Below are 27599 nucleotides of genomic sequence, written 5' to 3' on the forward strand. Positions count from 1 at the left end.
TTCTTAATTTTAATAAAATAAAGTGTGACATTTATAATGTGTTTCCATTAGGTACATACCACCGATGAAATGCACTATGAATTCTGGGTTGTTTTACAGAAATAATTTTATTGGTGATGAAACAATGAGCTTTCTTCCATTAGAGAAATTAAAATGTAGCTTGAAGGACAGAAAACATGAGAAGACACAGAACTCAGAGATTGGATTTTCGTTAGCAAGGACTGGGAAGGCAACAGGTGACACAGATGCCTGAAACCATCTGTGTTGCCCAGAGGGATTCCAGTGCTTTCTTCAGACTGGAACAAAACACAGCTCATAGGAGGGAGGAACAGAGAGAAACCCATTATCCACTGGGGTGGGATCAATATCCTTTGGGTCAACCAGAGGCTTCAGGGTAAAATGCTGCAAGATGGTGGTCAGGAGTAAGAACAGCTCCATGCGGGCGAGGCCCTCTCCAGCACAAGCTCTTTTTCCTAAAAATGACACACACATTAATTATGCATAGAGTGGCATAAATAACTCTGGAGTGACTAAAAGTTCAGAAACAGCAGATGAACCTGATGGCCCTTCAAGTTACACCCGAAACAACTTTCCTTCATTTCTCTGCATAGATTAAACTATCTGTGTTCTGCAAAAAGGTATTTCTGTGCATTCACATTAGAACTCTGTGCTGAGGCTTGCCAATGATATTTTCTACAAAGACATTCATATACAATCATAAGTGTGCACACACACCTCATATATCCAAATTGGCACAGTGTAACACTGAGCTTTCCATTTACTTTAAAGCCATGATTTAACAACAGAATTATTTTCCCTCAATGATATTTCTAGGATAATACCAGCACTTTTACATATCTGAATAAACTGTTTTCAAAAGTATGCTGTTGGCCGGCGCCATGGCTCACTAGGCTAATCCTCCTCCTGCGGTGCTGGTACCCTGGGTTCTAGCCCCAGTCGGGGCACCGGATTCTGTCCCGGTTTTTGTCTTCCAGTCCAGCTCTCTGCTGTGGCCCGGGAGGGTAGTGGAGGATGGCCCAAGTGCTTGGGCCCTACACCTGCATAGGGAAAACAGGAGGAAGCACCTGACTCCTGGCTTCGGATTGGTGCAGTGCGCCGGCCGTTGTGGCTTTTTGGGGGGTGAACCAACAGCAAAGGAAGACCTTTCTCTCTGTCTCTCTCTCTCTCACTGTCTACCTCTGCCTGTCAAAAAATAATAAAAAATAAAAAGCATGCTATTTCCATATGTATCAGGTATAAAATTATTATAAAAGGTCATACACAGATTTCCTTTTTTTTCAAATACTCTATTTCATTTTTATCTGGCTATATTTTACAGTTTAGAAAAACACGTATTTTTTTTTTAGTTTTGTCCTTCATTTTTTTGAATAGAGAATATAAACTGCCCTAATTTAACCCATGTCTTAAACCTTAGCTCCTCCCCTTCAACTCCTTCCTTGTAGTTCTCAATACCAAGCAGTTTCCAACTACTCACTACTACCCCAAAACTCTAGCTAATTTATGTTTTTCTCAGACTCCCTTTTTTCCTCTGACAGGAAAACTCTTCCCCTGTGCTCTGCCTGCTGAGAGTCTCCAGATTCACCTGGAATCAGCTCTAAGATCATGGATTCCATTAGAACCCCTCTGATGTACCCACGATATACAATTCACTGTATTATCCATTTTCAACAGATTCATTAATGTCTATAATATGGTGCACTTTCCATGCTATTAAAGCAACTAATCTGGCTCAAATGTGAATACAAGTTCTTAAGTAAAGCTTCAGATCTTGTGATGATAGCAAGGTATCAGAAGAAAAGCAGGTCTGGCTGCAATTACTGGAAATCAGAAGTCATGACATAGCAATGGCTTTTGTGAGATCATACATGAACATTGTACAATCCTGGGACCACAATATGAGGGAGCTCAATAGCAGTTTGAATTTGCCTAGTAAAGAGCAAATGTCTTGTTTCTGTCCCTGTTTCAGTAAGTTATTTAGGAAACGTTTTTAACACTCCACTTATGGCTACTACTTCTCCTTTAGATTGTACTGAAAATTCTCTATTCTGCCTCTCTCCAGAGTCTCGCCTGTCTGTCACTTTAGCCTTTCTGTTCACAGCAGACACACTTTGCTAGATTGTCTAAGCTGGGTATAACTTCCCTTCTAGACTAGGACTAAATTAGGAAACTCAAATCTTGGTATGGTCATAAGTTACCCTCTCAATAACCTTCTGCCAAGGCACTGTTTGTGCAGTGTCTGTATTCCTGTACCCAAAGAAGTATCTCTTGGGGAGGCTTACACTGCCTCTTGGCTAATGGTTCATCTTGGTTCCTGGACAATGCTCCTTTGCTTGTCCCTAGGGAACCAGGATGGGAACATCTTCCTGATGGAGGTAGTCCTCACTGCCTTTCCACATTTGCTTACTTCAGTTCTGCTCACATCTGTGGAAACAAAGTCTTCATTCAACTGAGAGTTTCAACTGTGTCATCTATTTCATTCCAGATCTCTTATAAATTTAGAGAAGAGGTTCAAACTTATTTCCTGGAAGACAGTTTCTCTGCACCACCAATATCTCTGCTACTGACTGCAAAATTAGCCATAGTCTGGAGCTGGGTTCTCTGAGCTCCATAGCAGCCTCCAGCAAACTATTCCTCACACTTGAGTCTCATAATCTGTGAATTTGCCATTGTCTTCCTTACACTGAGCAGTTGCTTCCCATTCACCTTCCTATAATTGAATGTGGGCATGGGATTGCAACATGGAGATGCTCAGTTAAGTTTATTGAGTGTACTGGCTGCGCAGAGATGATGAGAAGAGTCTTACTGGAATTGGAATTCTACCATCTATCCCTCCAGAAGCAGAAGCTGTGAATGCTGCCTGCATTCCAAAATGAAATAATTTGGACCTTGGGAGTGACGCCTCTACCCTCACTCAAAAGGCAATTCCTCAGTCCAGAGGAATCCACACCCACAGCCCATCCTCATCCCAGTTGGCCATGGTGGTGCAGATGTAAAGGAAGCTTGCTTGCCTATAGAGAAAGGCAGGAAGTAATCACTCTTCTTGAAGTTGCCACTTGCATCCAAGAAGTGTCCAGGGTCAAATTTCTCAGGGTTAGGGAATTCTTTCTCATCATAGAGGACAGAAGTCAGAGATGGTAGTATGTGTGTGCCCTGTTAGAAGGAGACACAAACAACAAGGGTTATAAAGAAAGAACATGGAATAACATGAGCGGTATTTCATGTAATCCTTTTGTTTAATAAATGAGGAGAAAGAAACAAAATAAGGAGAGATTCTTTGCTCCATGACAGACAGAATATAATAGTGTCCAAACTAACAGGTCTTAAATCATGTAGGATCCTGTGTTGGACACTGTTCATTGTCTTGGCATCCATCTCTATAATTTGTAATGTGACACCAGCACATACTTAGAGAACAGCAACAAAGATCAGTTGATACCTTTGCTCTTGGCAAATAAGTAGAAATGTCAGTATTGACTTCTCTGAACATCATGTCATTATCATTAAGTAAGGATGAAGCCCTCTTCATAACTGAGAATATTACTGGACATATTCTTGAAATACCTGCACATCCCTACTATCCTGAGTAACTAATAAGCACAGATGCTCATTAAATTTTTGAAAGCCTGTGTCTCAATGCACTTATGCTATGTGCAAAATGTTACTTAATTATTGATGCCTTTAGTATACTGCACCTAGTGGACATAAACTCACAATGCAGATCACTGTAATGTGTGGGATGTTTGCCCTCATGATTGCATGGATGAACGGTAGCACTAACTTGTGCTGCTCCTCAGTGTCAAAGAGAGTATTCTACATTACAGACCTGGGAAAGGTTCAAATTCACTATACAGCTTGTACTAAAGCAGATATATTTCAAACTATTAAAAAGTAAAACAATATGAAATCTAATTGTTAAGGACTTTCCATATCCTCTGTCTACTGTTTTCTTTTAGTGTAATTGTCACATATTATTCTGGAAAGTTTACAACATTTTATAACCCCTAAACACCAAATTCAAACTAAGGAACCCAGCTGAACTGAAGTCATGTCTAAAGACAAATGCAAAGTTACAATTAACTCAAAATGCCGCAGTATTGTATTAAGCTTAATAGAATAAAAAATAATGGACTAGAGGCCGGTGCTGTGGCTCAATAGGCTAATCCTCTGCCTTGCGGCACCGGCACACCGGGTTCTAGTCCCTGTCGGGGCACTGGATTCTGTCCCGACTGCCCCTCTTCCAGGCCAGCTCTCTGCTGTGGCCCGGGAAGGCAGTGGAGGATGACCCAAGTGCTTGGGCCCTGCACCCCATGGGAGACCAGGAGAAGCACCTGGCTCCTGGCTTTGGATCAGCGTGATGCGTTGGCCACAGTGTGCCTCCTGCAGCGGCCACTGGAGGGTGAACCAACAGTAAAGGAAGACCTTTCTCTCTGTCTCTCTCTCTCTCTCACTATCCACTCTGCCTGTGGAAAAAAAATAGACTAGAATAGTAGAATTAATAGATAAAAAATCTATGTCATTTAAATTCCAGCTCAAATAAAAATCAATGACATTTAATAGAAGACAGGATAATCCAGGCTCCCACAAGATCAAACAATATTCAACATACAATAAGAATATCCTGAATATGAAACAGGAATAGTGTGAATCTCCCTTATTCACAAAGACCATATATTGTAATAGACACAAAGCACCCTAGGTTTTAAGATTATTACTTTGAAATTAGGTTCGATATGGTCCAGATTAGTATGTAATTAATTGCTGCTTTGGTCTTGAATATTTTCTTATACATTCGTACTGTATTTCTGGGGCTGGCACTGTGCCAAAGTGAACTATGCTTCTCCCTGTGACAGATCCCATATGGGTGCCAGTTCCAGTTCCAGTTCCAGTCCTGGCTGCTTCTCTTCTGGTCCAGCTCTCTGTTATGGCCTGGAAAAGCAATAGAGGATGGTCCAAATGCTTGGGCCCCTGCATCCGCATTGAGATCTGGAGGAGGCTTCTGGTTCCCAGCTTTGGATTGGCCCAGCTCTAGCAGTTGCAGTCATTTGGAGAGTGACCTAGCAGGTGGAAGACCTTCTCTGTCTCTCCTTCTCTCTGTGTGTAACTCTATCCATCAAATAAAAAAAATATTTTTTAAAAAAAGAAAAAAAGATTATTACTTTGGCAATTCAAAGAAGAAGTGAATATAACCATGTATTCTAAATTAAAATCAAAGAAAGAGATACGAAATAGCAGAAGAAATTAAAGCTAAAAAAGAGTAAATCTAGAATTGGTGGAACAGATTATAATGAAAATTTCCTGGGTGGGATTAGTTCAGTAGAGACTGCTAGAGAAAATGTTGGCCAACGTAGAGACATGCAAAGGGCAATGGATGAAAACTCCTTTTAGAGAACAACTGGTGGGCAGCCAGAGACATCAAATTTGTGGAGCACAAAAGACAACTGGAAACTGGTTCTGGCTGAGTTGTCAATTTTCCTAGTTTTATTTTTTGCATAGACTGGAGGAATGAAAATATCAGTTAACACAAACATGGCTGAAAAACAATCATCAATCTCACTGGACTGTAGAGTCAATAAAAATACTCAGGTACACAATGTACTCAGAGTGGGAATCAATCTCAAAAAGAGATCCATGCATTTAGCCATACATTCTCCACATGAACTCCTCCCAATTCTGGAGAGCTCTTCAGTTGGGCATTCTGGAATGAACACTAAATTCACTGAAATTAAAAAAGCAAAATGAGATTTCACATTGACACTATAAAGCCAGCAAAACTCTAAGAGCAAAAACTGAAAATGCTGTCACTTGCCAAAAAAATGGTTTTGCACCAGAGCATTAAAGTAATGTGAAGGCATTTTCAGGAGATGGAAGTCTCCTTCCATTGTAGAATATACAGAATGGTAACTGAGGTTCTGAAGGATGAAGAGTAGAGAGAATGAATTCTAGCATGTTAGGAGGAAAACTAAATGATTGCTATTTTACCTAATGTGGGACGTGAGTGTATGCCAGAGGAAATCAGTCCTAGGAATTTTAAGTGGTAGGAAGGAAAATCAGGCATGGAAAGCGTTCACTGATTTAATCACATGGATATAACCTGTGTCATTCAGGAAAACAATATCACTATAACACAAGGTTTTTCTCAATGGGTTGTCATCAAAATATTAATTAAGATCTTTATAAATGTATAAATAATTTCTAGTTTATGGTATTTGAGAATAGAGATGAGATAACTTTAAGCTGATGACAGATGAGAATTGACCGTGTTCAAATGCTGATGGAATGTTGCCAGGAAAGAGGGAGAGCTTGAAGACTAAGAAGCAAGAAGAAATTGCTCTTGGAGGAAGGCACTGGAACAACCGAGTGCCAGGGGAAAAGGTTCACTTTAGGTCAAAGGAGAATCATTCTTTCACTAGACACATGAAAGAAAATTTAAGGGATGCGGTTGTTGCTAAGAGTGGAGACCCCACTGAAGGACATCACAGGAGTTCCTTTGCAGTGGTTCTGATTTTCTCTGTCGACAGGTAGACATATTACTGAGGAAAAGATGATGGAGAGATGGAAGATTGAGGGCAATTTAGGGTTGAAAAGATCATGTAGGAGCATGATGAAGCAAATTGCTTTAGTTTGTACTGTTTGGTTATCAGCTACAACCTGAAATACATTTTGTGGATAATAATACAAACTTGCTGGGTTGCAAAGTCTTTTTCTGTAGTGATTAGTAGTCCACATGTAAGCAGGAAAGCAGGAGACTACTGAACTGGACATTTCTCAATTAAGGGAAACTCAGCGTATATAGGGAGGTGGGACTATATATAGGTTACTGATTGATGGGTAGAAGTAATAAACCATGTACAACAGCCTGGTCAATGGATAAGCAGTAAGTGCAGCCATGTATGTACTGAAAACCCTCTGGAATTCTAAGCATTGTTTATTTAGAAAATTGTGTCAACACATTGTAAGGGACATAGCATGTGGTCACAGGGTGAGATGCCCAAGTTATGTTTGTGACATAATCATGGAAGGCTTTATATTTTATAGTTTTACTATATAGGATCGTCTAAGATTTATAGGGTGGAGAGTAGATGACATGTGTCTCACCTTTGGAATGAGGTATCCTCGGAACTGGATGTCCTGAGTCACTGCATGGGGCACATTATTGGGGACCATGTCAATGTATCTCTGGATCTCATGTATCACAGCATCCGTGTAGGGCATGCAGCTCCTGTCCTGCATGCAGGGGCTCCGGTCTCTGCCGATCACACGCTCAATCTCTTCCTGGACTTTAGCTGTCGTGGACAGAATCATATGTACAGTCAATTTCTTTTAGTACTTTAATCACTGTCACAATTTTCCATGAGGTATATACGTGAGGAAATTAAATAACCACCTCCATAAGGGATAAAATGGCAGACTTCTGGTTTCCTGGATAGATTAGAAGTTCATGAGAGATTTTGATATGTACATATACAACAAAATTTATTATGAAATTTACTATTCATCTCAAATGCTGCGTCTGGGTTAATTTTACCTAGCAATCAGTAATCTGGCATCTTGCAGACTCTAAAAACCATTTAAAATCACTTTGTGTATGCCATTTTTTTATTTTAAACTAATGTATTTCAACATAATGAGAATTGCTATCTAGTCTATTAAAGATTTTAACTAGCAAAAGAAAGAAGGAGGGAAAGAAATTTTATTTAAAATGTACTGATAGAATTAAAAAGGGGAGAACAATCCAACTTGGGAAGTGGGATACACAGCAGACTCGTAGAATTGCAGATGCCCTAAATAGCACTCTGGACTCAGAATCAGCCCTTCAGTCATTCAGATCTGGCTAAAAAGCCCATGAGAGTTTCTCAGGAATGGAAAGCCAAGACACTGTGGAAAAAAAAAAAAACTAAATGAAAGATACATGTGAGTGAGATCCCAGCGGAAAGAACGGGACATCAAAGAAGGAGGTACCTTTCTCTGAATGGAGGAGACAACTTCCACTTTGATTATGGCCTTGTCTAAATAAGGTCAGAGTTTGGAAACTCAAGAGATTTCCAATGCTTGGCAGCTTATGACAAGAGCCTTGGCTGAGTACTGACTTCATAAATAAGAGTGTCAATTGTTAAATCAACAACGGGAGTCACTGTGCACCTATTCCCCATGTAGGATCTCTGTGCTCAATGTGTTGTATTGTGCAAATTAGTGGCAAAACTGCTACTCAAACAGTACTTTATACTTTGTGTATCTGTGTGGGTGCAAACTGTTAAAATATTAGTATATAGGTAGTTGATCTTTTGTATATAAAGATAATTGAAAATGAATCTTGATGAAGAATGGGATGGGAGAGGGAGTGGGAGATGGGATGGTTGCAGGTGGGAGGGAGGTTATTGGGGGAAAAACTGCTATAATCCAAGAGTTGTACTTTCAAAATTTATATTTATTAAATAAAAAGGTAAAATAAAATATAATATAGGAAGGGTAACATTGTGGCATTGTAGGTAATGCTGGTGTCAGTGGTGCAGGTACAGAGAGGAGCCTGGTTTGGGTCCCTGGTAATATAGTTCTCATCCAGTTCCCTGCTAATGAACCTGAGGAAACAGTCAAAGATGGTCTGAATGCTTAGGTCCCTGCCACTAACTTGAGGGACCCAGATGGAATTCAAGCTCCTGGCTTTTTTTTTTCAAGCTTGAAGACTTTTGGGGAGATAAGCAGTGTGCTTATCCCCGGGCATGTTCTCTCTCTCTCTCTCTCTCTCTCTCTCTCTCCTCTCTCTCTCTAACTCTGCTTTCAAATAAAATAATTAACTTTAAAAAAATTTAAAAGTGTAATATAAATGTAAATGCTGCACTATTCATTACATTACATTTTAGGTCCTCAAGATCATTCTACATGGTAGGTATTATTTTGTATTTCCTAACATGTGTAGGAAGAAGAAAGTGATCTTCCCTCTATTAAATGCCTAATCAGAGAAGGCAAATAGCCATGAGTCGAACTCTGAGCTACTCCTGATTGAGTCAGAATCTGAGACCACTGCTGTTAAGAGTCTATAACCCATGTTGCAAAGAACGAAAGCCATTTGACTACTTTTGTTAAATATTACTTGTCTGCTAGCTGAGAATGTGCCTTTGCATTGGACTATGTGTAATTCCAAGGTTTGGTCAATATTTAAAAAAGGAAGAATTGGGAAATTCTGACCAATGTTTAATTTCATCTTCTCATTTGAGAAGTTACAGTTTTACCCACAAGATAGTTACTATATAAAGTGGTCAGGAAGCACTGGTAAAATCAGAGTGCTCAGTGCAATAGGCACAGTAGGGCTTAAGACAGAAAAGGAGGAGGCAGAATATATGTGAGCACGGAGCATGAAAATGGAAGTGAAGGGGAAATATGACAATAGCAAATTGTACCATAGGCAGAATATATAATATTTTGCAAAAAATGTAATATCCTATTTCTGGCTTTCACCCACAGTCTCTTAAAATGTAGTTTATAGGTACAAATATTTCTTTGAGTCTTTATTATTATTAATATGATAAGAAAAGTCTTTATGTAGTTATTAAATACGATGCTAAGAATCCATTCTCCCCTTACCCTTTTGCCTAATTTGATTTTATTCATCCAAACATAAGAAGATGTACTATTGATGGAAAAATTTCTGTCCCATGTCATGACAGATAAATGGCAGAATGGTTATGAGTATTGTCTTCATAATCATTTGTTACCTAGAACCTCATTACCTAGAATCTCATCTGCCCTTCCCCATGATCCTACAAACCTGCAATCTCAGGATGCTTCATAAGGAGCAAGAGTCCAAATTGCATTGTGGAGCTTGTTGTCTGTGACCCTGCATCAAACACATCCCATATGGTGACGAGCAAATGGTGCATGGTAAATTGAGACTGTTTGTTGTGTTTTTCCTGAGAAAGATGTGTTAAAAATACATGATGAATCAAAATAGTTAGAGATAACATAAAATAATTCAGTGCCACCTAAGAATTCTGTAAGTAAGGCAGTCATTAGAGAGTGGTATAGATGATATAGATGAGTGTTAAAATCTTTCAAACAGCTAAAACATAATCTGAGTGACAGATCTCAGATTCCTTTCTGTGACTCATTTATCACATAGTAGAGGAAATCATTCAGCTCTTCAATTTTTTCAAACACTTGTTGTATTTAGTTGCTCACAGCTGCTCAGTGTCCAGGTGACTGCTCTTATCTGTTCTGTCATCTGTACTTTTCTCTTTTGGTCTCTAGAATCACTGACTATTGCCTATAACACTGTTCCTAACCTCATCCATCATTACCTGCAGCAATGTTCATCAGTTAAGGTTTCTGGAAGTTCTACACATTTTCAATATGCTTATCATTCCCTGGACTAAATTCATCTTCCTTGATGACTAAACCACAGATTCTTCAACAACTACACATGTTGAAATCTCCTGCAGTGTTTACAGAGGGAAGGGTTACTAGATTCCTGTACATTCCACATACCCTCCTTTGTTACCTGTACAAATAATGGAATCTATTTTATATGTAATGACAATTATCATCAGTCAGTAAATTATGTATATATGTACACACACATGTATGTATATATATATATATTTGTGTACACACAAATGTACACACACATGTACGTATACACACACACACACACACACACATATATATATATATATTTGTGTCTAGGTATGTTTGTGTCTTTCAGTTTGTCTCCAAATAACATAGTCACTATAACACTTTCTAAGTCTTTTTCAATGAGATTTTTTTTTATTTTGACAGGCAGAGTTAGACAGTGAGAGAGAGACAGAGAGAGAGGTCTTCCTTCTGTAGGTTCACCCCCCAGATGGCTGTCACGGCTGGCACCCTGTGCCGATCCAAAGCCAGGAGTCAGGTGCTTCCTCCTGTCTCCCGTGTGGGTGCAGGGCCCATGCACTTGGGGCCATCCTCCACTGCCTTCCTGGGCCAAGCAAAGAGCTGGACTGGAAGAGGAGCAACCGGGACTAGAACATGGCACTCATATGTGATGCTGGCACCGCAGGCAGAGGATTAACCAAGTGAGCCATGGCGCTGGCCCCTTTCAATGAGAATTTAAAAATACCTCAACTGAGGCCTGCACTGTGGTGCAGTGAGTAAAGCCACCTCCCGCTGTGCTGGCATCCCATATAGAAGCGGGTTCAAGTCCTGGCTGCTCCACTTCTGATCCAGCTCTCTGCTATGGGCTGGGGAAGCAGTGGAAGTTGGCCCAAGTCCTTGGGCCCTGGCACCCACATGGGAGACCTGGAAAAAATTCTTGGCTTCTGGCTTCAGATGGGAGGACCTCCGGCCATTTCGGCCAATAGGGAGTGAACCACGGATGGAAGAACTCTCACTCTCTCTCTCTCTCTCTCTCTCTCCCTCCCCCCCCCTCTCTCCCCCTCTCTCTCTCTTTCTCTTTCTCTCTCTCTCTCTCTTTCTTTCTCTCTCTCTCTGCCTCTCCTTAACTACCTGTGTAACTCCGACTTTCAAACAAATAAATCTTAAAAAAAAAGCCTCAAGATATTCAGAACGCCAGGCACAAGCAATGATATACCTTAACGAAGGAGTGTTTGTTTGAATACCTCAGTTTCACCAGAATGAAACAAAGCTATTCTATGTCTCATGTCATACACATCAACGAGGCAGCAAATTATGGTCACATTATACCTTTTCCATTTTAATCAGTAAATAGTCAATGAAGTCTCGAGGGTTATTGTGGTCCAGAGATTCTTGATGTTCTCGTATTTTCTCTGAAAAAAACTTCATTTGGTCATTAAAGACTTTAAATAACTCATGATGACTTCCTGGGAGATAATGTAAAATTGGAAACGTATTGTAGAGCTGAAAGAGGAAAGAATCCTTCATTAACTCACTCAACACACATTAGAAAACTCTTTATTAGGTTTCCATACTCTTTTTTAAATATTGAGATGATAAGGAGCTGTAGGATTTGCTTCCCTCACTGAATTAATGGGTGGAAAATCTCTCTCTGTCTCTGTTGAACTTTTTACATCTCTTTCTGTCTCTGGCTTTTAAATAAATTAATAATAATATATGAGCTTTTTATAAAAATATTATCAATGAATATTGATAATATAGTTTTCTTCTACTCAAATAGTTTTTCTACATCTTACATCTATACATTATATTAGCTTTATCCCACTAATAGGTTATGAGTAATAATTTTAAAAATATTCCATTGAGTACTTTAAATGGGACAGATGAATTGATAAAAGATTTGCTAGAAAACTATTTTTCAATTAAATCGAACCTTGATCTTACCTGCATCCAAGGAGTATTAAAAAGTCTGATGCTGTCAAGAAAATGCTTCACCAATGTTTGAAATGTCTGATCATTGTAGTCAAAATGATTCTGGAAGATGATGGAGCAGATCACGTTGCAGGGAACACAGAACAGAAGTGAAGAAGGATCGCAGGGAGATGCTAAGGGAAACAGAGTGGAAGTGAGAATGTGGTTTTAATACAATTCCTAAGTGGACTGTGTAAAGTAACTGTGAAAGGCTGATTGCTTGAACATATTGTAAACATAAACTCCACCTTCATAAAACAAATTAGTTTCGTAATGAAAACAGTCTAGTCCATTCCATTTTATTTGTTAATTTTCCCAAATGTTAGTTTGTTTATATCATTTTCCATGTTTTCTAGTAAACAACAAGGAAAAAATGAGAAAAAATAATTTAAAAATCCCTTTAGTATTTTGAATGTAGATCTCTGCCTGGATTCTCACTCATTATATGCACATAGAAAACTGAGCAACATTTAAATGAGCAAATTTTTGCATTTGTGCAATCTGTGAGGAATAAAGAAAGGAGTGGAAACATAGAAAACCAATCCAAGGGGTAACAGAAAACTTCCCATTGCTGGGAAAAATACAGACTCCAATACAAGAGGCCTATAGCATCCCAATACGTATGACTGGCATTACACCTGGTAATCAAACTCTCAGAAGTCAAACACGATGAGATAACTCTAAAATCTCATTTGAAAAGAATCATGTCACCTTTTTGGAACCCCCACTACTTTAACACCAGTTTTCTCACAGAAATGTTACATGCTATCAGGAAAAGCAATACTATGTCTAATGTAAAAAAAAAAAAAAAGTAAAAACTGCCAAACACCAATGATCTATCCAATATCATTCTATAACACTTCATCTATGGAAACAGAAACCAAAATGAAGCAGGAAGGGACCAACTTTGTGGTATAATAGTTTAAGCCTCTGCTTTGCAGCCCTGGCATCCCATGTGGGAATGAGTTTGAGTCCTGGCTGCTCCACTTCCAAACCAGCTCCCTGCCAATGTGACTTTTAAAGCAATAGAAGATGGCTAAGTGCCTGGGTCCTTGTGCCCATGTGGGTGACCCAGAAGTAGCACCCGTTTCTGTCTTGGGATTGGCTCAGCTCCGGCCATTATGGCCACTTGGGAGTGAGCCAGCAGATGGAAGATCTTTTCTCTTGTCTCTCTGCCTCTCTGTCTGTTTTTACATAAATATGTATCCAATGCTGGAACACTCAGAGACATAAAAGAAATATTATTGAATTTGATGGCAGATGCTGATGGCAATATAATAACATGACTCATATGGACCTCAATAGCGAATCTTCAGCATCCACTTGGCTATTTTGGACAGAATTGTCATTATAGACAACAGTATAGGGGCTCTCAACAATTAAAAAATGAACCATAATATGATCCATATGCTCTAGCAATCCCTTCTTTGCTTTTTGTTTAAACAAAAAGAAAACAGCATTTTGAAGAAATAGCCACATTTACATGTTTGCTGAAGCAATAAAAAGAAAACCAAGATATGGAATCAACTTCAGTGGATTTATGGGAAAAGAAAATACAACATAACGGGATATAGTTCAACATAAAATGGAGTTAGATACTGTCATTTATGATATCAATGAACCTGAAAACATTATCTTCAGTAAAGTGTACAGAAAGACAAATTCCACACTGTCTCTCCTTCATGCTAAAACTTTAAAAGTTAATCTCATAGAAGGAGAGAATAGAATAGAGTTTAACTGTATTGTGAGTCACCAGAGAAAAGCAGAAAGGATATATGTGGTTGATGAAAGGAGACATAATTACATTTATATAGGATGGGAAGGGGAAAATCCAAATATATAAATGTATACAGACAGAATATAGTGATTGTCTTGGGCTGGACATGGAGGGAAGGGAGGTAGGTGTGTGATTGGATGAAACTGAGCTGGACGTTAATGGTAATATGGTTTTTTTCTTGAGTCATGAAATATTCTAAAATTGATTTCAGTGATGATCATACAACCTGATAAAATATTATTGGAATGAAATTAATAAATAAGCAAATTATTTAGCTTGTGAGTTATATCCCAATGAAGAGTCATTTTTAAAATAAATTATAATAAAATACTTAAAAATAACACTATGCACTAATTGTTACAATTTATGTCTCATATTGTTATTCATTTGTAGATACATCTTCATCCAATGATAAATAAAGTACAAAAATAAAAGTTATTTTGACCCCTAACTCAATCTCTCTAAATTTATTCTAAGGAACTACATGTTGGAGATTTCTATGAATTCTTTTTTATACTGATGTAGCAAAAAAAAAAAAAAAACAAAAAAAAAAAAACAGAAAGAAATAACCTGTATGGACAGTAGTATAAACTTAACTAAGAAATAGAGTAAGTATTCAGCGTATAGGGCATAGCATTTATAAGGTAATGATCATGTTAAATATTCAAATCCTGATGTTGTGTAATCACACATGTCTTCCGATCCTGAACTTAACGTTTCTGTGCTTGCTCACTGTCCATATATTTCTTCCTCCATCTATATCCCAAACCTGCATATTTGTACATATGTGTACATATCTAAGGCTTTTGTCACAAAGGTGTCCTCTCCATTCATACCCACACTCCAAGCCTACTCATTGGAATAATTTAGAATTCCTACAATGTTATACATACATTACTGGGGAGTTTACTTATGTTTTTATACTAATGTGGCGAATCTGCTAGCTTATTATGGAAATCCATGTTTTCTTCTTCCTGTGCACACAACTAATCAAATTTTCCTACAAGTCTATTGGTGTTATGACAACAAAATTCTAGCTCTAAGAGAGTAATTTTGTGTGCAACTTCCATATCTGGTCTAAACACCATTTACTCTTTACCTTGTTCTTTTCACCTTTGATAATTGCACAAAAAGATGAAATTCTGTGACAGCACAGACCAAAGGAAGAAGATACCCAATTCTCTACCATCATCCCTGAAAATGTTTAATTGCCAACTCCTTTATGCCTTACTACCTGTATGTAAGTAAAAAAGTAATTTCCTGTTGTACTTATTTACTATATCTCTAATTTACACTACTGTAATAGCATTTCCTCTACCCAACTTCCACTTTAAATGATATAAAGAAATATGCACCATTGGTTTCTTTTAATGCTTTTACTAGACATGAGGCTTCTTCTTGAATTCGGTCCTCAATAGTTTTCTTCCCCATCCCCATGTTCCGCAAAACGGTGAGAGTGAAACGACGAGTTTCCTTCCATAATTCTCCTTGGCTTGCAAAAAGTCCTATCAGGTCAAAAAAGAAACAAACAACAGTAAATACATTACTTTATTTCCTACATCCATGAATTCTATGTGAGAATATGCATTTCTGAAATAATACAGACAATTCAGTACACAAACACACACAAATGCGTGCGCACACACACACACACATATATAATATATATCTTATATACACCTGTTGGTATTGGCTGCAGGAATTCCAATGAAGTCCTAACTATCCCGAAGTCAATCTAGAATTCTGCTGTCAGGATTCTTGAATTGGAATTCTACTGAAATCTTCTTCATTTGTTAGCTTCTCTAAACTCAAATAACATTGTGAACCAAGTTTTTTCCACTTCTTTACTGGAGAGGGTGCAAAGAGCATGGAGGGAAAATCATGATGTCCAATACCACAATATATTAAGTCACAATGGATACAACTCAGAGGCTTAAATTATCAGGCAATTATTTTCTGATTTTTTTGGAAAACTTAAAAAAGAAGGGCATTCTCAAGTGGTGAGACAACTCTTCTGCAAGAGAAGGACTCACTTGACAATCATTTCCCCCAAAAAAGAAAAAAATTGGCTGACGATAGCATTGTGATGCAGTGGGTAAGGATGCCACCTGTGTTGCAGGCATCTCATATGGATGCCAGTTTGTGTCCTGATTACTTCACTTCTGGTCCAGCTCCCTGCTCATGGCCTTGGAAAAGCAGTGCAGATAGCACAAATGCTTGGGCCCTAGCACCCATGTGAGAGACTCCAGTGAAGCTCCTGGATTTTGCTGGTTAGATTTGGTTGCTGCAACCACTTGTTGCAGAATCAGCACTTGTTGAGAATCAGCACATGGAAAATCTCTCTCTCTCTCTTCTTCCTGTAATTTTCAAATAATTAAATATATATTTTAAAGGAAAAAAAGGAATACACCTGTTTATAGATATTTTTTCTCATTTAAAAATTGCCCAGCTACTTATTCAAATTCTTCCATGAAATGTGGTCTTACTCTCAAAAAATTTCCATGTCAGACTTCCAGAATCAATAAAGAAAATGAAACAATAAGTTCGTATTTCACTGTACAGGAAACATTGTTAAGAATATTGTGGAGGACAGGAACACATTCACTAATTTCTATTTCAGCAGACCTTAGTGATCCTCTAGAAGATGGGCAATTTAAGGATAACTGAAAATTAGCAGAAGACACAGCCTTATTAACTGAATAAACTTTACCTACTGTGAGTTCCAACTCAAACTCACTCCATGCTTCTCTACAAAATTGCATCATATACCTGTGCTTTAAACTTTGGTTTCTCTTGGAGTCGAATAATTGTTATGCTTTTTTCTAAGAGGCAGAAAACAAGGCTGGAAACATGCAAACTTTATGTTGGCTCCTTGCATACGACACAATCTTCCTAGAATATTATCTTGACATCCATGAGTCAGACCAGGAAACTAGATATTGGGTGAATGGATAATTTAGTCATTTCTCTCTAATCCCTTTTATCTCAATCTCTTTAACTCATTAATATAAGCAACCATCACTTAAGTATGTGTCATAAATTCATGGAGCACTTGTATTATAGTGACTTATTTTACTGAATTTTTTGCCTCCTGAGAACACTGTGTCACATTCATGGAATTCAAAATAATTATTCTGATGGAATAATTATTCACACAGTTGTCCTAAAAAGCAAAAGTGTATTTCATAAATTTTTTGAAAGCTTATAATTTCCCAATTCCTAAGTCCATTTGGAAACTTTGTAAATCAGAACCTCAAGCACATTTCACAGACTTAAATATACCTGCTCCTTGTGCGTATCTATCAAAAACTGGGACAGTCACTCTGCCAGAAAATTCCTCTCCATGATCAACCAGGGCCTCCTTCACTGCTTCATATCCGTGCAACACCACAGTGGGCTTTGTACCAAAATACACTGTGAACACAGGGCCATACTCTTTTGCTAGCTAGAAAAGGAACAGGAGAGGCAAAAGTTGAGAATTTGTGAATTGAAATGTAGAAAATTTATGGCAACAATTTTAATCTTATTGAAGACACTTTTGAAAATGCATCCTGTGAAATGAACGATACCAGCTTTTCAGCTTTTAAAACCATTAATTTAATACAAAGCATACTTAAAGGGTAATTATTATTATATACTACCACACTGCTGTTATTTCCATCATCAACATTTATTCTACACCTAGCTCCTACTATGTGACAGGGCTATATTATGTATTTGCTCATAGTATACATTAACTTTGGCAAACTGTAGCTTGAACCAAATTTCTCCTTTCTTTCTGCAAATATAATAAATTTTGTGTCTCTACTCAATATATGGTGAATCTCCCAATGTTCCAAAGTGTCGACTAGTGTTCATCCTGCTTTATCTATTTTCCACATTTCCTTTAAAACACTGGAGGCCTCTAAGTTTTATTAATAATGAAAAATATAGCATTCTGGTCACATACATTGTGCAGTTTCTTTTTTTAAAAATTTTTTTTGACAGATTTAGACAGTGACAGAGAGAAAGACAGAGAGAAAGGTCTTCCTTTTTCCATTGCTTCACCACCCAAATGGCCGCTACGACCGACACTGTGCTGATGCAAAACCAGGAGCCAGGCGCTTCCTCCTGGTCTCCCATGCGGGTGCAGGGCCCAAGGACCTGGGCCATCCTCCACTGCCTTTCCAGGCCACAGCAGGGAGCTGGACTGGAAGAGGAGCAACCGGGACAGAATCTGGCACCCCAACCCAGACTAGAACCTGGGGTATTGGCGCCGCAGGTGGAGGATTAGCCTAGTGAGCTGCGGCGCTGGCCACATTGCATAGTTTCACTTGAAACTGGTGTCCTTTAACTAATCTCTAGTCTCTGATGTTAGTAGAAGTGATACGTGTAAATGCTATGTTATTTCATAAAAAGTCATTGCTTGCCCTCTATTTCTCCCCACTATTCATACATTGAAATGATAGCATGGAGATCTGTCACCATAAAAATGACACTGGGAAGAATAATCTAGGGATATGGGACAGTAGAACTGAAAACTGAAAAAAAAAATTTCTCAGAGGATCTCATGGATGAGTGTCAGCCCAGCAACACTCGCCTGTAATCATCAAGTGAGATACAAATAAACATTTCTTTCTTTAGTGATTGTATTACTGAGCTTTTTCTGTCATTTGAGGTTGAGATATGCTAAATATGCAGAGCAATTCAGTATTCACTGGTCTCATAAAGAAGTCAACTTCATTTGCTGCTCTGTAATTTACTCTCCATTAAAAAACAGAGTAATGTTTTAATGTTTTAATTTCATGAGGCAAATGCTAGCATGCCTACACTTGAAGTACATTATTAGCGTCAATTTCTGTTCAAATCCAGGCAAGACCTATATCTGTAGGCCCTACTTACCTCTCAAAAGTCACGTTCCCTATGTGTATGCTTCTGTTTACTCTCTGGGATACAATCTAATTGGTCTTCAGTGAAGGTCTACACAAGAAATTCTCCTCCAGACTGAAACCAGATAAAAATGACTTTTATCTGAATTTTATCTGATTAATATTCATTCATTCCTTAAATCTCATGCCCAGCTTCGGTTCCTCAGAGTATACTTTGCTGAGTATACCTGTGTCCCCGAATGTCCAAGTTACATGGCCTCATTATATAATGACCATGTTGACACATTGAATCCTATGTCATCTTGCTTGTTTTCTTTTAAATACATGCTTACCCTATAGAGTGTAATTTCTATTGTTCAAGGATCTCTTTTAATTTTTCACTTATCACTGCATATTTCGTGTATGTTTCTTAACAAAACATTTATTGCATAATAGACTTTTAATAACTTGATGAATTTATGATTTACTCTTGTAGCTTTTGACAAAAATGACCATCATATACATTTTAGCAAAGAGAAATTCAAGCTCTGAAAGATTGAAAACTTGCCCCAGACAATTAACTAACATGGAGATGGGGTGCATAATGACACAATCCCTCCAATCCAGAGATCAAGGCACAGGAAGCAGGAGCTTCCAGGACAGATTCTGGTAATCTGCTGTCATAGGAAATTCTTAGATTCATCCTGTGAGCTTCAGAGGGGTGCTTCCATGTGAATGACTTGGTCCAGATAAGTAATTGAGTCGTTTATTGAACAAATACAAAAGGGACTGAAAAGCCCTTACTCAGTTGTTCACTGATTTCCAATCAATGTATGCTTTAGAAGAATTTACTCAAAACATTTTAATATTACTTATTTTTAACAAAGAATAATAACAATAAAATGGATGTAGGTCAAAATGGAACAAAACATTCCTACCTTTGTCAATTTTAATTATTGTATTAATCTCATTGTTTCTAGATGTATAAATTCTCAACTCACAGCTAAAATCTAATCAATGCTTTCCTTTATGATCTTCTTTTCATAATTCATATAAAAATTTCCCTTCATAGTATAATACTGTCTCTCACCATATTATATTGGTTATAGAAGCGCCTTATTCACTCATTGCAAACAAGGAGAGAGAACTCATCATACTCACCATGCTTATTGATTTGCTGATGTTCTTCCTATCCAGCTGTAGGACATTTCCAACAAGTGGGAAAGGCGTGGGGCCAGGCGGGAGCTTCCTTCTGGCATAGCTTTGCTTCAACAGTGAAACAAGAAGCAAACAAGAAAGACAGATAACCAGGACAATGAAGAGATCCATGGATGTGATGTGTGCAAATGCAGTGGAAGCCTAGGGATTGCAAGATTTTATAAGTGCACTGAAAGGATATTACGAAACATGTAGTGCTGTTTGAACTCTGGACAAATATTGTTAACTTTAGTGCAGTTTGGCCAAAGGTTGAAAATTAAAGAAAAAAAATAACCAGCCGTTCCAAAACTTGGTAATTCCTGAATTCTCACTGGAAATTCCTGCTGAAAATATAGCACACTTTTAGAAATAGTGGTGTGAATGACCTTATATTAATGGTAATGAGATGATAATATTTTCAAAGGGCTATTTATTGGGAGCTCATGTTCTTGGAAAATAAGTTGAAAGAAGGTCTCATATATCAGAATTTGTCACCATATGATCAGAAGTTTTCAGGGAAAAGACCAGAATGAGAGGCATTGGACAAAAAGGTGCCAGGCTTAACCTGGCTCATGTCGAAAATGTCCCAACACTCAGGACAAAGCTGCATGGTATATGGTAGTAATGAAAAGAATCCTGAAAGGGGCACAAGGATCAACAGATAATATAGGGGAATATACCTAGAAAGGAAAATAGACTGCTCAGGAGAACAGAAATGCTTCTTGGTGGCACATCCCCTGTCCTCTAAGTCACATCCCCATCACCCGCTAGGTTCCCACTGCCACAGCCTGCATTGCCCCTGTCACTTGAGGAAGGAGATCTAGTCCAGCCTTCAACACTACAAACTTTTGAAAGTGTCTACAACACATAGATGTAAACAAATTGTGAGGACTTAAAAGATGTTTCAGAAAATACAAAACCTAAACGAACATGTAGATTATGCCCTAAAAATATAATTGTAATGATATTTTAAACATATACGAGTAATAGAATGAATTTAACTACATTTTAGTTTATTTTTTTAACTTTTATTTAATGAATATAAATTTCCAAAGTATAGCTTATGGATTACAATGGCTTCCCCCCCATAACATCCCTCCACCCACAACCCTCCCCTTTCCCACTCCCTCTCCCCTAGATTTTCCCTAGATCAGACAACAAAATAATAACGATGAGCACTATAAGTAAAGTTAAATGTTATGAACCATTGTTGTAGCAAATTTCCAGTAGGAATCTCAAGGAAAGAGAAAAATATAATTGAACACAAACATTGAACATAAAAATTCAAGTTTCTTAAATTGCCTTTAAAGAATTCATGATGCTCTAAAGATTATAGTAAGTGATCCACTACTCACTTTCTTGTTGTACCTGACCTGGATGGAAATGTTTGTGAGCATTGCATTGGATCTGTTAATGAACTTGGATGGTATGCACATTTTAGTGATACTGAATCTTAGTGAGCATGGGATACTTGTCCATTTCTTTTGTTCTCTTCAATTTCTTTCTCCAGTGGTTTATAGTTTCCTTTTTTTTTAGAGACTCGATCTCTTTTGTGAAAGTTATTCCTAGATATGCTTGTAACTATTGAAATAGGATTTATTTCTTGATTTCTTTTTAGGTTGCTATTTATATAAGCCATTCTACTGATTTCAGTGCACCGATTTTGTATCCTACAAATTTTCAAAGTATGTTTATTAGTTCTAAATGTTTTTGGATGGAGTCCTTGGGATTTCTTTAAATAAGATAATGTATTCTGTGTACAGTAACAGTTTGATACTCTCCTTTCTAATTTAGATACTTTTGTTTCATTTTCTTTCCTAATTATTCAGGCTAGAACATTTAGAACAACATGGGATAAGCCGGTGCCGTGGCTCAACAGGCTAATCCTCCGCCTTGCGGCGTCGGCACACCGGGTTCTAGTCCTGGTCGGGGCGCCGGATTCTGTCCCGGTTGCCCCTCTTCCAGGCCAGCTCTCTGCTGTGGCCAGGGAGTGCAGTGGAGGATGGCCCAAGTGCTTGGGCCCTGCACCCCATGGGAGACCAGGAGAAGCACCTGGCTCCTGCCTTCGGATCAGCGCGGTACACTGGCCGCAGGGGCCATTGGAGGGTGAACCAACAGCAAAGGGAGACCTTTCTCTCTGTCTCTCTCTCTCACTGTCCACTCTGCCTGTAAAACAAAACAAAAGAAAACAAAAGAAAAGAAAAGAAAACAAAACAAAAACAACAACATGGGATAAAAGAACCGAAGGTGAGTATCTGTATCTTGTTATCTTGTTCCAGGAACTATCTTGTTTCATAATCCAAATAGTCAGCTCCCAGTTCAATTACTGTCACATACATGGGACGTGCCACCACTACACAACTGGACATAGCGGACAGATCCAGTGTGAAGGTACAAAGTCAATAACTGTGCCTGGCTGCAGCTGTCTGTTTTTTATTTTAATAACCAATTTTATTTAATAATTCACATAGTGTATGTCTCACATGCCCTCAATGAGTTTTTCATTTATCCCCAAAATGTCTATACTTCATAACCAATACAGACCATAATATATGATCTAGGTGTGTCCCCTTATGCCTTTTCCTACTCATTAATTCTACTCTTCCCTTAATGTATCCAGTATCATGGCATAGGTAGTTTTATCTGATTCTGAACTTCATGTAAGTGAAATCATGCATTTGTATATACCCACATCTATTTATTTACACAAAATATTATGATACACATTCATATTGGAAATAGCAATAGATAGCTTATGATTTCTATAGTGTCTTATATACCTATTTCACAATTTAATCTTCACCATATTTTTATGAAAAATTGAGTGTCTGCCACGTGGACCTTCATGAATAGTGCTTTTCTTTCTTTCTTTTCTTTCTTTCTTTCTTTCTTTCTTTCTTTCTTTCTTTCTCTCTCTCTCTCTCTCTCTCTCTCTTTCTTTCTTTCTTTCTTTCTTTCTTTCTTTCTTTCTTTCTTTCTTTCTTTCTTTCTTTCGACAGGCAGAGTGGCCAGCGCGAGAGAGAGACAGAGAGAAAGGTCTTCCTTTTTGCCGTTGGTTTACCCTCCAATGGCCACCGTGGCCGGTGCGCTGCGCTGATTCGAAGGCAGGAGACTGGTGCTTCTCCTGGTCTCCCATGCGGGTGCAGAGCCCAAGAACTTGGGCCATCCTCCACTGCCTTCCCGGGTCACAGCAGAGAGCTGGCCTGGAAGAGGGGCAACCGGGACAGAATTCGGTGCCCTGACGGGACTTGAACCAGGTGTGCCAGCGCCTCAGGAGGAGGATTAGCCTACTGAGCCGCAGCGCAGGATAGAATAGTGTTTTTCTAAACATCAATGTATATAATTTGTGGTATCCTAGTAGATATTCCTTCAAAAATTACCTTAAAGTATAATTTTTACATCTATCTAAGATCAATTTATTAAATTTTGATAAAAAGTATACATGTATTCATGCCAAGTTACATTTCTCCTGTGAGAATACAATATAATTTACTTCCTTTCTAGGATTTTTTGTCACCCATTGTGATTATATACTTTTAAGAAACATGAGTTCCATCATCATTGTAGTTATATTAAAAATGCTGTGAAAATTTTCAGCAGTCATTGGCAAGTATCTACTGTTCTTTTAAAAGCAGATGTATGTATTTGGGATGTGAGCCCATTGTTGAGTAGGTATATGAGACTGAGATAGATATAAAATGGAGAAGGATGAAAAGAATATATAAAGATGATAGAGAGATAGATACAGATGATAGATAATGGGTAGATGATAGATAGATAGATATACATACAAAATGATAGGTAGGTAGATAGATAAAGTGAGATAGATGACTGATAGGTAATGAAAGATGTGCAAAACACAAAGATACAGAAAAGTTGGATATTGAGAAAGAAATTCTCTTTTTAAAAATATTTTAATAATGTCAGTTTTTTCCTGAATCTTGAAACACGTGTGTATTTTCAAAAACAAGGCTATTTTCCATTGTATATATAATACAACTCTCAAAGTCAGGAAATTTTCATTAATGTGTCTAAGCCATCTAGTCTTTAAATCCCTTTCCCTTACAAGGGGAAAAAAACGAACTGAATAAGCCCTCCTTAGATTCTACTCTCAACCATAACAGATTTTTTTTTTCTTTTCCTTCCTTTAATGAGGCTCCAACTAGGCCATCTCATTGGATGATAAAATCATAAGATATTAAGCCTGAAGGGACCTCAGCATTCTTCAAACACTTATTTTATTAGTAGGATAGGATGGATGCCTCAGTAAAGTGTCACTATTTTTTCAGTAGGAGATTTTCTTTCATCTTTAAAAATTGACAAATAAAAATTATTTATATTGATAGGGCAGCAGCATCTGATGTTTACATACAAGTATACATTGTAACAAATCCAATAGGATAAAATATTTATCTCCTCCAAAGTTTGGCATGTCTTTCTGGTGAAAGCATCAAAAATCTTCTTGCCAAGAATTTTTTTCAATAAAGATACAACATATAATAATGATCATAATAATAATTATCTAATGTTACCTAAATATGGAACAGAACACCAGGTATTCTTATTTGTTTCTACCCATGAGTTTGTGTGCATTCACCAACACATTTCCATCCCTTCATGGCCCATATTCTCCCGAGTCTTGGGAAACCTCATTCTACTCTTAACTCCTAAGAGTAGAAGCAAGGAGAAGAGCAATTTGACATCCATTTATGAGTGTGACCCTGCTGTACTTGTCTTTTTGTGTTTTGCTTATTTCACTTAGCACAATGACATCGGTTACATCTATGTTGTTGCAAATTTCAAAATTTTATTCTTTTATGGATGAGTAGTATTCCATTGTGCACATGTACCACATTTCCTTTATCCTTTCAGGACTTGGCATAACACTTTGGTTGTTTTCATTTATTGGCTATGGTGAATAGTGCTATAACAAACGTGGCAGTAGAGATGCCTTTACTACAAATGAATTTCACTCTCTTTGGGTATACACCCAGTAGCAGCATTGTTAGATCATATGGTAGTTCTGTTTTTAGTTTGTGGGGGACTCTTAATACTCTTTTTCACACTGGATGGGCTGATTTATATTCCCATCAACAGTGTGAAGTTTCCTTTTTACTCTACATACTCGACAGTAATAATCTAATGTGTGTGAAGTGATATCTCACGGTCATATTGATGTGAAAATTTCTGAGGATTGGAAATAAGGAGTATTTTGCGTGTAGCTGTTGTCCACATGTATGTCATATTTTCGGTAATGTCTACCTAGACATCCTAGCTGTGGGGAGCAATCCGGACTAGACTAAGTTACTCGAATTAGGACTTATTCTATGCATCTGCTCTCCCACAATATGGCGCTGGGAGAGAAGTAAACAGCTTCCGCACAGCTGCCTCCAGTTCAACCAATTAACTGTAGGACTTGCTCCTGATTGGAGAGCAGCGTACTCAGCCGAGTTGGGATTGGCGGAGGAGGACTATAAAGGAGGAGAGAGACGGCATGCACCGGGAACATCTATGGGGAACATCTAAGGGAACCCGTGCAGCCCCCGAGAAAGCCGGCCGGCGGTGTGCCGCTCCCCTGCGGAAGTGGGGAATGTGGCCAGGGGGAACTGCCCTTCCACGGAGGTGGAAGGGATAGTAGCCAACCCGGGAAGAACCAGCAGCAAACCCGGGGAGGGCCGAGCAGACGAAAGAACAGCGCAGGGTCCTGTGTCGTTCCCCCACGAAGACGGGGAGCGACATAATGGTGCCGTGACTCGGATAGAAAACCTAGGTCGGATAGGAAACTTAACTCGGATAGGAAACCTAGAACGGATAGCAAACTTAGGAGGAAAGAAACGGGAAGAACTGGGAAAATACTGGAGAGAGAGACTAGCAAACAGCCTAGGGAAAAGCCGGACGAAAAGGGTGCCGGAAGAAGCTATTGAAAGCCTAGGCATAGACTCGGATACGGACTACGGGGGGAAGCTGGGAGAAATCTCTAAGGTCGAAAGCGAAAGTGAAAGCTAGAACAAACAGACTCGGACGCGGACTGTGGGGAGAGGCCAGGAGAAATGAGGGAGGAATATCGTTGGAGGAAAGCTTGGGGAAACATACCGGGTAGAGAAAAATGTTAGGGAAATTGAAGCCGCGGGGGGCAGGCCAAGGCGGAAACGAAAGCCACTTTGGGATTCTCAAGTTAGCCCGGGAATAGGGGGCGAAAAGTTGAAACCAGAAGCTGAGACGTAAGCCAGATTGGGATCCGTCTGATTAGCCCGGGGAGCAAAGGACGGGAAGCCAAATCGTGGGGCGGAGACGTACGCAGGGTTGAATTCGCCAGGCTAGCCCGGGGAACTTAGATTGAATCCTAGTGGCGGAGACGCAAGCTACGCTGTGTTACTCGCGGAAGCCGCCGCGTGCAGAGAGAGCACGGGGCGTGAATAGATAGGGAACGCTGGCGTAGGCCGTGGTTCAGACGCGAAAGGGTTAAGCGTGGAGACCGCGGACCGCGCAAAGCCGGGAAGCCGCGCAGATGAGGCGCGGGCTGAAGCGGCTCAGAGCCGGCGAGGCGCGGAGAAGCAGCCTCGGGGCGGAGCCCGCTGGCGGGGCGAGGCGCCGGGAAGCTGCGCGGAGCCGTGAAGCTGCCGGCAGGGCGAGGCGCCGGGAAGCCGCGGGGATAAGAGAAAACAGAAGTTTAGAAATGGAATGAGAGCGGGAAGCTGCGGGGATAAGAGAAACAGAAGTTTGGAAGTGAAGTAAAAGAGAAATGGGAATGCTGGAAGATAGAAGTGAAATGGGAGAGGTAGGAATGCCCGGAGATAGAGAAATAGAGAAAAATAAGGCCTCCCCTCAACATGCCAATTAGAAGGCTTGGATTCGGTCTGCCTAATCAAGTGAGGCGATGAGCACATGCGGGCAGCTAGCAGCTTATGCGCCGCAGGTCACCGAAGACAGGCACGAATTAACATCAGTAAGGCTTCCCCACAATACAACAATATTAAGCTTGGATTCGGTCTGCCTGATTTAAGGCGGTAAGCGCCAGCAAAGCTCGACTAGAGTATGAGCTGCAGGTCACCGAAGATAGGCACGAACCAACACTAATAAGTCTCCCCCACAATAAGGCAATGAGAAGGCTTGGATTCGGTTTGCCTGATAGGTTTTGTAAGCCCCTGCGGGCAGAGCAGAGCATGCGCTGCAGGGCACCGAACACAGGCATGCATCAGCGCCTAAAAACCTCCTCACAATGGCGAAGAGAGGACCCGGATTCGGTTTTCCTGATTGATAGGACTTGTAAGAGCCTGTGGCAACTCTAGCAAGTAGAGCAGAGTGTGTTCCGCGGGACACCGAAGACAGGCGCGTATCAACGCTAAAAAATAAAAAGAAAGGGGGATCTGTGGGGAGCAATCCGGACTAGACTAAGTTACTCGAATTAGGACTTATTCTATGCATCTGCTCTCCCACAATAT

At 39.2% G+C, this 27599-nt stretch overlaps 1 protein-coding gene across 1 annotated transcript; it reads right to left on the reverse strand.

The window, feature by feature from the left end:
* Nucleotides 1-90: 90 nt before the first annotated feature.
* Nucleotides 91-20289, reverse strand: CYP2C30 (cytochrome P450 2C30). The gene is given in 9 exon segments (NM_001171266.1): nucleotides 91-473; nucleotides 3030-3171; nucleotides 7117-7304; nucleotides 9785-9926; nucleotides 11695-11868; nucleotides 12310-12470; nucleotides 15469-15618; nucleotides 17396-17558; nucleotides 20122-20289. Coding segments are annotated over 9 exon segments (1470 nt in total). The 3' UTR covers nucleotides 91-291.
* Nucleotides 20290-27599: the final 7310 nt, after the last annotated feature.

This window comes from Oryctolagus cuniculus, chromosome 15 (assembly GCF_964237555.1).
Source record: "Oryctolagus cuniculus chromosome 15, mOryCun1.1, whole genome shotgun sequence".
Lineage (NCBI taxonomy): Eukaryota > Metazoa > Chordata > Mammalia > Lagomorpha > Leporidae > Oryctolagus > Oryctolagus cuniculus.